This window comes from Zonotrichia leucophrys, chromosome 6 (genome assembly GCF_028769735.1).
Source record: "Zonotrichia leucophrys gambelii isolate GWCS_2022_RI chromosome 6, RI_Zleu_2.0, whole genome shotgun sequence".
NCBI classification, from domain to species: Eukaryota; Metazoa; Chordata; class Aves; order Passeriformes; family Passerellidae; genus Zonotrichia; species Zonotrichia leucophrys.
Genome location: NC_088176.1, coordinates 11,824,079 through 11,836,677, shown reverse-complemented (window position 1 = coordinate 11,836,677; position 12,599 = coordinate 11,824,079). Strand labels below are relative to the sequence as shown.

General features: G+C 36.9%; 1 protein-coding gene across 2 annotated transcripts in view; it reads left to right on the top strand.

The window, feature by feature from the left end:
* Positions 1-12,599, top strand: part of SLK (STE20 like kinase) — a 49,427-nt gene that overhangs the window by 25,186 nt on the left and 11,642 nt on the right. Inside the window, exons 5-13 of one of the 2 annotated variants that reach the window (XM_064717413.1) lie at positions 1,335-1,407; positions 1,618-1,812; positions 2,487-2,568; positions 3,551-3,679; positions 5,428-6,807; positions 8,065-8,195; positions 8,468-8,591; positions 8,856-9,035; positions 10,993-11,085. In XM_064717413.1, coding sequence (XP_064573483.1) covers positions 1,335-1,407; positions 1,618-1,812; positions 2,487-2,568; positions 3,551-3,679; positions 5,428-6,807; positions 8,065-8,195; positions 8,468-8,591; positions 8,856-9,035; positions 10,993-11,085 — 2,387 coding nt within the window. The remainder of the gene's footprint in view (positions 1-1,334; positions 1,408-1,617; positions 1,813-2,486; positions 2,569-3,550; positions 3,680-5,427; positions 6,808-8,064; positions 8,196-8,467; positions 8,592-8,855; positions 9,036-10,992; positions 11,086-12,599) is intronic. The other variant, XM_064717414.1, reaches the window with a different exon arrangement.

Below are 12,599 nucleotides of genomic sequence, written 5' to 3'. Positions count from 1 at the left end.
GGGTCATAGGCCTGGTGTGTAAATGTAATAGAACCACTGTCTTAGTTTCTTGGCACTGCTGTAAAAGAAACCACAGATCACAGCAGGAGTCTCGTGGTCAGAGAGAATAATTTGTTTCAGTTCATCTCCTCACATGACCTGGCTTCTCCTCATACAGACTTGGAACTACTTTAAGATTTTGTCAAGCTTAGCTGGTATACAGCACCTTGCAGGCTGTCAAGATACTACTTAACAGTTTAGACCACAGGAGATTTCTTTCTCACGTGCATTTGGTGATGCATTCAGGTTTGCTAATTAAGATTTCTAAAAAAAGACTTGATGATGTAATTATGAAAAATGTACAGCATCTTTTGAAGGAGCATTTTACTCCTTATAAACTACTTGTATTTGGATTGTTATCCAAAGAAATGTATAATTCCTTTTTTTACAGATGTGTGAATGGCAAGTAAATTTATTACATTTTATTTATATATATATATATATGAGTTTTATTATTTCAACACCTGTAGTCCCTCAAAATTTCAGTTTTATGCATTTGAACCAATTGATTTTAGTCCTGTTTTTTTTCCCCAGAGCAAAATTAGACTTCTCACGTATTGAGCCCATCAAGTGATTTTGTACAGATTACAGATGGCAACATATGGCTCTTTGTCCCTTTGCTTTAATCTCTAGATCTTCATTAACAAAATTATGTCTGTTATAAGCATATAATACTTATTTAAATGTCTTTTTTTAAGAGTGAGAGATATAGTGCTGTATAGATAACTAATTGCAAAGAGGTAAAATGTTTTTTTTTGGGTAGATATTCATGAAAAGTACATATGCAAGCTTTCAAATATTTATAATAAAATCAAAAATCATGTGGAAAGAAACCTGTAAGATGAAGAGGAAATGTAACTTTGTGAAAATTTGAGTCCTGAAACTTAAAATTGAATGATTTGTTGAATTAATGAGACAGTTGGTGCCATGTTTGATGAATACAGACTTCAAAGGCTAAAGAAATTAATTTCTACTTAAAGGAATATGTAATGCACTTTTTCCTGTAGCAAATACATAGTTTGCTTCTGTCCCATACAACCCAACAGTAGCATTATGGTTTGGGTTTTTTTTAAAGAAATGTAGAATATGTTTTGTGTAACATCTTTCATTATAAATGGTATAAAACCTTGTCACTCAGCTATCAGAGCACAAATATTTTTACCTCACTTTGAATTTTTAATACTGAATGTTTGCTCTGGAATACACATCATTTTAAAAGACAATTGTAAATAAAAAGAATTATAGTATGCTTTCCACCACCCTATTAATAATAGTGTTTTACTGTTTGCTTTAAGCGGATTTTGGAGTATCAGCTAAAAACACCAGAACAATACAAAGAAGAGACTCCTTTATTGGCACACCATATTGGTAAGTGTCCTCTTTTGCTGACTTTTTGTATTAACTAGTATCTTAATGTTACTTTTGATTTGATATTACAAGCTTGATGGGTACTGTGTAAATCTACTGATGGTGGAATGTGATTCTAGCAACGCTTCCGTGAATGTCTGTGTTTAGAACTGTTCTCAGAACACATCAAAAAGCTTTTTCTCATCTGGAACTTTGTTGCTCTCTTTGCAGGATGGCTCCAGAAGTAGTAATGTGTGAGACCTCTAAAGACAGACCATATGATTACAAGGCTGATATCTGGTCTCTTGGCATTACTCTAATAGAAATGGCTCAGATAGAGCCACCTCACCATGAACTGAATCCCATGCGAGTGCTGCTGAAAATTGCAAAATCTGACCCACCAACGTTGGCACAGCCTTCCAAATGGTTTGTGTTTTATTGACAGCTTTCCCACCCCAGTGTAAGGCACTCCAAGTCATTTGTTTGCTAAATTTGATGAGCACAGCCTTGTTGAATGTTGAAGTTTGTGATGTAGCTTTATGCATTAGGGCAAGTCCATACAATTCCAATATATGTTTGTACATATGTATATACACATATATGTCTTTTGACACAATTTGAACGTTTTTTTGGTCATAGTTCTGTATAGAAGCTTTCATACAGAAATATTTTACAGTCTTTGCCTTAAAATGTATGTGAAATAGCTTTTTTAAAAATGTAGTAACAGATCTAAAGGCCATCTAATAGAGATAGGGTGAAAGGAAACTAATGCATTTTTACACTAAGAAATTATTTTTAAAAGCCATTATCTATTTGGTCAATTTAATATCTTCACATGATTGAGTTACTGATGTAGAAGATGAAGTGTATTAATAGTCCAGAGCAAAAAGTAAATTCTTCTGATAATGGACAAACCTTTTAAAGATTCTTTGTGCTGTTTTGGTCTTGGCATTCCTGTATTCCCTTTGTGTTTTCCTGAGTCAGTAGCAGGGCTTGGAATTGCAGTGTAGATTCATGTGAACCTCAAGGGTATTTCACTTTATGTGCTAGTCTGATGTTAAGACAGAAGAACAACCACTGCCTCTTTGCTTGTTGTGTAGGTCATCAGATTTTAAAGATTTTCTGAAGAAATGTCTGGAAAAGAATGTAGATGCAAGGTGGAGTGCAAGTCAACTTCTACAGGTAGGAAGAGTTCATTGTTCAGAACTGTTGTTTAAAGGCAAGCATATTTGGTATTTTCTTTAAAGCAGAGTGCTATTATAGTAACTACTTAAATATTTTCAAATGAGGTTTTTGTCCACAATCTCTTTTTAAAATTGATCCTTATTTGGTAAAATTTGATCAGATGATACTAAGCACAGATCAGGTTATTAGTTGAACATATTTTGCTGTAATATAACCAATTACTTTGTGTAAGTAACTATACTTGTATACTTACAATGGATGAAGGAGTTGTTAGGTCTGTGGCCAGTTGCTGACAGGTGTTTTAAAAGCTTTAATGCTCAGCCCTCCTCTGTAATGCTGTCAGTGCAGAACAGCTGAACAGGAATAGATGTGAGCAGGTACATTTGATTGTGTTTAACGTCAGCACCCATTTGCTTTATCCACAATCCATCTGGCATATGCTGAATAGATTTAAGTAGCGGGGCCAAGCAGAGAAAGAAGATTCAGACGGTAGGAGAGGAACAGGTACCTGCTTGTTCCTAAAGAAAAATGCAGAATTCTAGTTCATGTTAGTAGAAGTTGTTGGAAAGACAAAGCACATTTTTTTCTAGAAAGTATATTTTTTAGATAAAGCTTGTCAAGAAGTAATTTAACTGTGGAACAGAAATGAAACCTAATTCCAAGAAAAATAATCTTTTTAGAAATCTTTCTACTTCTATTCTTTGGATTGTGAAAAAGGTCAGTATAAATGAATGTTTGTGTTTTTAGCAAGTTTGTTAGACTACTTATATAGTGTAGTGACATATATATATATAGTTGTGATCTTAAGACTTCTGCTGAAAAAACACGTTGGAACAGTTATGTTAAGTGTGCATCTTCAAATGTGAGGCAACCAAAGTTACACTTCTTTGAAGTTATATTTCTTTCAGATTATGATTTTTCCCACTGTATATTATGAAGCCACCACCTAATATTGTGCTTATTTTTTTGCTTTCACAAGCATCCATTTGTTACTGTTACTTCAAATAAACCAATAAGAGAATTGATTGCAGAAGCTAAGGCAGAAGTTACAGAAGAAGTTGAAGATGGTAAAGATGAGGATGAAGAAGAAGAAACAGAAAATTCTCTGGTCAGTTCAAAATTTACTTTTTTTAATATGCTGTGGCAAATTTCCCATGGAGAATTCAGTTTCAATTGTATTAGCCCAACTTGGACATCAAATAATCATACTCTAAACTTATTACAAAATAGGTAGCCAGCCATTTAAAAAGTAGCATGTTTGAACTCTTTAAAAACTACTAGTAAATAATAGCTAATAAAGACTAACATCTTAAATTTTTTTAGATGTATATGTGCTATTTTAAAAATGGGATCCTGATTTTTATGTAAATGTTTTTGAGTCATAATGACTGGGTGAATGAGGAAATGTGTGTTTGTATTCCATAAAGTGTTTAAAAGATTAGGAAGAGTATTTGACTGTTATGTTGTTAACTAAGTTTGTGATTTTACAGTGTGGCTATCAAAGACGAGGAAAAACCCACATATTTTATAATCAGTGTAGTTCTAAAGATGCTTTAAGAATCTTAGAGCGTGAGTGTGGTTGCTCAGAGGGAAAACTGTGAAGTCCAGGGAGGGGTGCAGGTAGCAGAGTGCCCAGGCTATGTGCTCCCTGTGCCTCCCAGAGCTGCTGTCCTGCACTGCTGCAGGAGCCAAGAGCTCGAGCAGGTGCCTCCATTCCCCCCTCACCCATCTGCACGTTCCTCACGGCCCCTGGCCTCCTTACTGCCTTCCCAGCCCACCCCACGGGCTCCAGACGTGGTCCCCAGCAGCTCCCCTCCCGTGGATGAGCTGCTGAGCCATCCCTCCAGGAGGGCTGGACTGAAGCCCACCCTGGGACTCTGTCAGGAATCTCACAAGTGGCATTGCAGCAATGTGTGAGGTAGAGCTCTGCACGTTATTTCCTTGGGGTAGTTTTAAATCCTGGGAGATCAACACTAAACTTCTTGAACAATTACACAAAGAAATATTTTAAATGCAATTTTGACTTAAAAGGAATCGTTTTCTGTATGCTTGGGAAATCCTTAAGGTAGGAAATGTACAATCTAACCTGTGCTTGCTGCAACAGCTAGCCTAGGATGTTCTCTATGGCAAATCAAAAGCCTGATCTGCAAATTACAGGGTTCTAGCAGTAGATACAGACAGATATCACAATCACTTTGAAGAGTGAAAGGGCAATTGTGGTTAAAATGATGCTTTATTATTATATACTTTTGGATGTCTTTATGGAATCTGATAACATTTATTCATATTCTGGCAGCAGCAGTTTCTAGAGTGAGGTAACTGTTTCTGTTCTAGTTCTGTACTGCCACTTAATCAGATCTGCTGGAGGTTTTCACCATTTTAATGGGGTTTCAACATGATTAAAACCAGATGAAAAGTTTTCAGGCATTTTTAGCCAAGAGCACAAAGTAAAGCAGAAGAACTTAATACTGTATTTTATCAGTGCTGCACTCACTAAAGCTACAGTTGCTTCCTTGCCCAGCTGGCACAAAGTAAAGTCTTTCAAATCCAGCTGTAGCTGAGACTGTTGAGGAGCTGAACTGATTAAAAAAAGGAATGTGAAAAGAAAAAGACCCTTGAAGAGTAGCTGATGACCATGATCCCTTTCCCTTGATCACAGTGAAACTTTCTGTTCAGAGCCTGACTGCAGTTCATGCACTTGTTCTGTGATAGTCCAAGGGAAGGACTCTGATGTTTTCTAACTCATATAACTGCACGTGAATACAATATTGATCTCTGTTCCCATATTCTCCCATAAAACTGTGCTTTGGTTAAGTTACAAAATGACTGAATACTTTTTTTGCTTTAATTTTTTAGCAGTTACCTGCAGAGAAACGTGCATCCTCTGATCTTAGTATTGCCAGCTCTGAAGAGGACAAACTTTCACAGAATGCTTCTGTCCTGGAATCTCTCTCTGAGAAAACAGAAAATAATGCCATTGAGGACAAAACAGCTGGAGATGAATCTGAGGACATTAAATTTAGGAAAACAGCTGATAACATACACGATACTCCCATTAGTGATGTCAAAGTGCAGAATGGTTCTTTGCCAACTGGTGAAGATGAGCAAGGAAAAATGGTGCCAGCAGAAAAGAATACAGAAAGCCTGGAAAAAATGCATGAGGATACAGAACCCCAGAAAGGAGGTAGAGAACTTGATGTGGAAATAAAGAATGAACCTGACTTAATAATAGAGAAAGAAGATTCCATGGCAGATGAACAGATGGAAGATGACAAACTGAAAGTAGTACCTGTAACTGAAGAGAGGGTAGAAAGTGAAGAAGGCATCTCTAAGGAAACTGGTGAAAAAGAAGAGAAGGGAATGGATCTCTTGGATGGTGAGGAAGAAAAGGTCCCTGCAGAAAATAGAGATACAGAACAAAAGGAAGATAAAGGTGAAGCTCAGAAAGAGGCAGTAATAGATACCACTACAGAAGCTCTGCCTAATGCTACAGTTCAAGTGTCTGAGGAAGAAAAGGATCTAATAAACCATGGAATTGACAACATTAAGGAGATAGGTGCTATTGCTGAAACACCCATCAGTGATGGGGATAAAATACCTGAGCTGGAGGATAAGCCAGTGGAAAGTCAGGCTAAGCAGGTCCATGAGATAATCAGCTCTGAAGAAACTGAATCAGAAAACCAAGATACAGTGGTTGAAGTAGACAAGAAACTGGCAGAAAGTGAAAATGAGGGTATCAGTAATATAAACAGCACAGAGGAAACACAGATCAAAGACTCTGGAAAAGATATTGTAGACCAGAAGGCATTACAGACTAAACCTGAGGATATTCCTGATAAACTGGTGGATAAACTGACTGGTATGGACCAAAATTCAGGAGAGCGTGGACCTGAGAATATACAGGAAACCAACATCCAGGTAGACAAAGAACATCCAGCAGTTACCTCAGATGAAATAGTGAAAAATAAGCTTCAAGACACTGTCAGTGAACAAGCTGAGGACTCTGAAGTCACTCCAGTCCCCAGTATTAGTATTAGCACTGAAGAAAATGAGAAGGTCAAAACAGATAATCAAGGCAATACTGAGACTTTACAGCAACTGGAATCGGAGAATTTGAAGGAAAATGATGCAGATTCAGGCACTGGTTCTACAGCTGATAACAGCAGCATTGATTTGAACTTGTCCATTTCTAGTTTCCTTAGTAAAAACAAAGAGACAGGATCAATATCTTTACAGGTAAGTGCAAGGATATATTTTTTTAATATAAAATCTCACGTGAGTGAAACCCTGAAATTATCTCCAAGTGTTGCCTTTGCTACAAAGAAAAATATTGAGGGAGAAACCAGTATGGCACATATATATAAAGCTTTGTAGAAACCAAAGTATTCTAAATTGCACCATACAACAATGTCTGGATTATGTGCAGTTATGCTAATTAGTTTCTTACTGTATTGCATAATAGTATAAGCCATAAAAGGAAGTGTAATAATACTACACATGAAGATTTGTGAATGGCTGTAGGTCAGAGCTGATACTCAAGACCAGCTAAATGTACAGAATTCTTGTTCAATGGAAAATCTCTTGAATATCTAATCTTATACTGAATTCCTGCCACTTCCATATTCTGTCTCTCTGTTTGGGACACCCAGGGCAGGCATCTGCTGGATTTTTTTATTCCAGTGGTTGTACTGTGTCCATGCAGTTATGTCACTATGAATGAGTGTACTCAGAGGAAGCAAATTCCAGACTATGAACTTTGTTTGTAGTCTTTGTATTAAAATGAATATAGCCATGTTGGGGTAGTAACTGTGTAATGTGAGCTTGAGTGGGGGAAAAACAAACCTAGACAGACAACCAAACAAAAGAATCATAAATTGGCATAGCTGTGCTAAACTCGAGGGTGTTTGCAGTTGCCCTGACACAATGGAGATGGTGCAGGTTCAGCTGGGGTCCCTCTCTTCTTGCAGTGAAACAACAGCAGCTCTGACAACTGAGACTTCTCTAGTTGTTAGCAAGATCATGATATGATTTTGGCTAATATATATCAATAAAAAAATAAACTCACTTGTTTATGTCCAAAGCAGGAGGAAGTAGGTGAGTAAATTGTTATCCAGTTTCAGAACTGGTTTTAAGAATTAAATACCTGTTGGTGGCTGGGGCAATCCTGATCAAAAGCAAACAGTAAATATAGCTGTCTCAGCTCTTGAAAATAAAACTGCATCAGTTCTCTTCAGAGTTTCTGGCTTAATTTTTTTTCTTCTGGTACTTAGGATAATCAATAATTGCAGTTTTCCTTCCCTTACTAGAAAGTTTCAGTTTATTGGAATTTTTCAAATTCTCACTTGATTAGTGAGGCACCTGGTAAGTGAGAAGGGCTCTTGATTACTGCAGAGAAGACACTTCCAGAAGTATTTGATATAATTCAGTATTAAGAAAAAAGGGAAAAAAGAATATAACCTAAATAAATACATAACTTACCAATGCTTAATTTAGGAAACTAGAAGGCAGAAGAAAACGTTAAAGAAAACTCGGAAGTTTGTTGTTGATGGAGTAGAAGTGAGTGTAACCACGTCAAAAATAGTTACTGAAAATGATTCAAAAAGTGAAGAAATGCGATTTCTACGGTAAGTGTTTCGAAAAGTCAAATTTTCAAGAGGTTAGCAGCTGATATTTTTTTTCTTTGAATAAAGCAAGGGGGCTAATGATCTTATTTCAGTCATATTTGGGCATAAATTTACTTTTTTTTTTGTAGAAGTGAATATAAAGTGTTTCTTATTAAGACAATCAGTTTAAAATAGTTTTACTGGGCCCAAGTTGTTAATGTCCTTTTCATCTCTTGTCATTTTGCACTTCTTTTATTTTCCCATCAGTATTAAGTGTTCTTTGTCCTTCTTAGACGTCAAGAGCTCAGAGAGCTGAGACTTCTTCAGAAAGAGGAGCAGAGAGCCCAACAGCAGCTCAGCAATAAGCTTCTGCAGCAGCGAGAGCAGATGTTCAGACGTTTTGAACAGGAAATGACAGTGAGTTTCTGCATTTTGGTGCTCTTAAAATATGACATCTTGATGGAGGAGGCAGAATAGTGCTAAGAGCAATCAGGTGTTTCCTGCCATGATGGCTCTAGCTTAGCCTTTATTCTTAAATAAAAGGCAATATTTGCCGTTGTGGGGTGCCCAGCTTGTGTGGGGGCTTGCTGCCACAACAATCCATCATGGCCCTTCCTTGCTACAGCACTTCACTTAACAGGACTCAGCTTTCTAAAAAAAGGTACCAAATAATTTTTACAGAGTAAAAAGCGACAGTATGATCAGGAGATAGAGAACCTGGAGAAGCAGCAGAAGCAGACCATCGAGCGCCTGGAGCAGGAGCACACAAATCGCTTACGGGATGAAGCAAAGCGCATCAAGGCTGAGCAGGAGAAGGAGTTGTCCAAATTCCAGAATGTGCTGAAAAACAAAAAAAAAGAGGTAAGAGATGATGCTAATATAGACAATAAGGAGTATAAACATAGCAAACAGTTGAGATTAGGTCTCCCAGAAGCCTTGTCAAACCTGTGCTATACTGAGTTTTGGAAGTGTCACTACCAGTCAGAATTGTGTTTCTTGTTTAACTGCCTAAAGTGAAATACAAACAGCTGACAGGAAGCTTGAGGTATTGATTTAATCTAGAAAACATCATCAAGTGAGAAGATTTTGTTTTTCACAGAATATTTAATAAAATATTTCCTCTCAAATACTAAATCAAGAAAAAGTATTTTCATAAAGGCTGTGAAAAAATCCTAGCTATAGTTACTTAGTAAATACTCAATAAATTAGAATATTGAAGATAATAATTTCAGTTTTGTTTCGTTTTTGTTGTTAGATTTTTTTATTGAATGTGTGCTGTAATTTTTTTAGAATTTCTGTATATGAAGTGACAGCAATAATATGAATTTGGTTTGTTAGCTCAAAAAGGAAAAGCCAGGAGAGAGAAGTCTGGGCAACCTAAAATCTTTTACAGTTAATTTCATAAATGTCATACAGTTAAGGCAAAAAGACTGACACTGACAACTGGTGCAATAATTTACTTGCATTGGATTAAGAAAAGGTGATATGTTTCCATATGGATTTTGCATCTTAAAAGCTGTTTTATTTCATTTTTGGTTCAATTGCATAGTGCCCCTTTTATATAAAATGACTGTAGTGTTTGCTCTGATAGTTACTAGACTCAGAGATTTCTTTAGAAAGCTGAACTGTCGGTGCTTTTGCATAGAATGATCCTGTAGCACAAATGTGCGTTGAAATATAAGTTGTATTTAGTTTGAATTGTATGCTCATATGTAAATAACAATTTTTCTTCTTTTGCGGTACCTCTTGCATTTTGAGTCTCTCTCTGTTCACTGGTGATTGGGTTCTACATGGGAAAGTGGGGGAATTTTACATATTGCTCTGAGCTAAAAGCAGTTCTTTCATGGACATAGGAATAGCATGTGGTGATTTGGACTCTGTTTTCTGATGATGCTTCCACTATTAAACAAACAGGCATTTGTCTCTGGGTGCATACTTTTGTGTTTAAAGCTTAAAAAGGCGATGTACAGTTTGAAGGAAAATGCAGCTGCTGCTCTAAAACTGTCCATGTTATATTGGAGAGTACAATGCTACATTTTTGTAATTCTGAAAAACAAAACTCATCAGCAAATTAACAGATTAATAGTCACTTGATTTAGCCAGGTTATATTTAGAATCTTTCTGCTAATCTTGTCTAATTCACCGTGTACTGAAACACGTTCCATCCCAGCGTACGTGTCACAAAAAGTTTCCTGAAAGCACTCTTATTTATTGGTGGGTTTCGCTTTAAATTCTTCAGAACCAAACATAACCAAATAATGTTTTGTTTGCTTGTATGATTATTTTGAAGACACAAGCTGTGTAGATGTCATTTATGGTCAGAGACACTAATAATGGCATCTTGTAAATTCAGGTTAGAGACAGTGTCAGAAATAACTGCGTTTCAATGGAAGTTATTTTAAGCTTCCAACCATTTTTCACAGCTTTATGTGATGTAACATACTCTGTAGTCCTTTTGCCATAGTGATTCAAGAAAATACCACTTTTGCAGGTGGTGGTTTTCTTAACTATTGACTCTTCTGGCAGCTGCATGGAAGCACAAGCGAGGCACTGCCATTTCTGAGAGCACTGGGCAGCATTTGCATGCAAAAAGCGCTGGCACATCCCTCCTCTCTGCACTGCTGGCATGCATAAAGCACCTATTGTTCCTTCTCTTTTCATTAAGCTCTTTCACTAAACTAACATCCCTGCCACTGAAGCAATGCATGCTTCCACTACCTCTAGTGCTTGACCTGCATGTCCCTATGTTCACAGTAGTGCTTGCTGTGGAGACAAAGTGTTCTTTTCGCCACCTTCTGCATGCTTATATACACTGTAGGTTTTATGTGAAGTGGAGAAAGCACCAAAAGAGCTGAGAAAAGAGCTCATGAAACGCAAGAAAGAGGAGCTTGCACAAAGCCAGCATGCTCAGGTAACAATGGCAGCTTCAAGCTACTAAAATACAAAAGGCAGCAGTATTCACACAGCTTGATGATTTCACTTCTTGTTGTTGTTGAGTGAATATGGAACTTAACTCAAACTAACCCTACAAACTGCTCTTTTTCTTCAAGTACTCCCATGTCTTAGACTCCCATCTTAGACTTAACTGGGTAGAAATGTAGGAGCAGCGGTTGCCAGGTTTGTACTGTCAAGTGTAGGATTTTGTGTGCTCTACTGAAAAAGAATGGTATTTTTCTACAGCATGTTTATTTACAGTGCTTTTACGAGGGGTAAGTACTCCATGGGTCCTTCAAATTTTAAAGGTTGTAGTCAGGAGGAAGTTTTGAACTACACAAATGCAGAGGAGGAAAATGTATCTAATATGTAAGCATGAGACATCTTGTTTATAGGAGCAGAACAGATTAGGTAAAATGTTATTTAAATGTCAAAGTGTAGGTGTATAGAAACTTTACAAAACATCATCTGTGATTTCATGCCTTCAGACTTGCTGCTTTTCTATGACCCAGCTAGAAAGAAGGCTAGTATTTCAGAAAAATACTGGCTTTGTGATGGCCACAGCTTGTACAGAGTGAATTTGAACCACAGCAGTGCAGGTTTGGATTGAGTAACTTAAAGATTAAATGTTTATGTGAGTGACCTAGTAGAAAATAATAGCAACTTTATTCCATTATGTGTTTAATTTAAGAGGGGATTTCCCAGGATAGAAGGTGATTGAGTTGCAGCACTTTCCCCATACCAAAGATATCTGTCTTTAAACTTTTTAAGGAAACAAAAATCTAATTTTTCATAGTATTTGTAGAGACATGGGTAATTTCCTTTGCTGCTTTCAATTTGTTGAAGAGAGGTGAAAGAAGATTTTAAGTGTGAAATATCCTTACTTGGAATGACAAGTGCTAAACAAGGTGCAGCTGCTTAGTTTTAGAATACCTAGAACTTCCATCAGCATCTACTTGTGTGATTAGCCTTGACATTTCAAATGTTTCTTACTAATGTACAGCAGATCTCATTTCTTCCCTTTTTTAAGAATAGGAATACGTTTCACTATATTATGACACACAATTACATTGTGTCCCACAGGGTGTTGCTCAGGTTATGATTCAGTCTTTTCAGTTGTCTTCATGTACGCTTTTCAACGCACAAATGCAGGATGTAAGTCTTAAAATGCAACACAGTGCAAGTTTATCTTCCTAATTTTCCAGATGTGTGTCTTCTCTTTCTGCTCATATGTGCTGATCAATGTCACTGCTGTCTCCAAACTGGTTAGCACCAATTTAGGTAATTGTGCACTATCCATTGTCAAAAGTTCCAAAAGACAGTAGTTACTCAGTCTGAGCGAGACACTGAGGGTTCCCACATGCAACATGACACTTGTTCAGCACATGTGAGAAACATTGTGTGACTTGTACTCTGTGTGTGCAGTGAAACCATGTATTTTAAAGATGTTTGAGTTTATTTTAAGATACTGGGCATAACCAAGTGGTACTT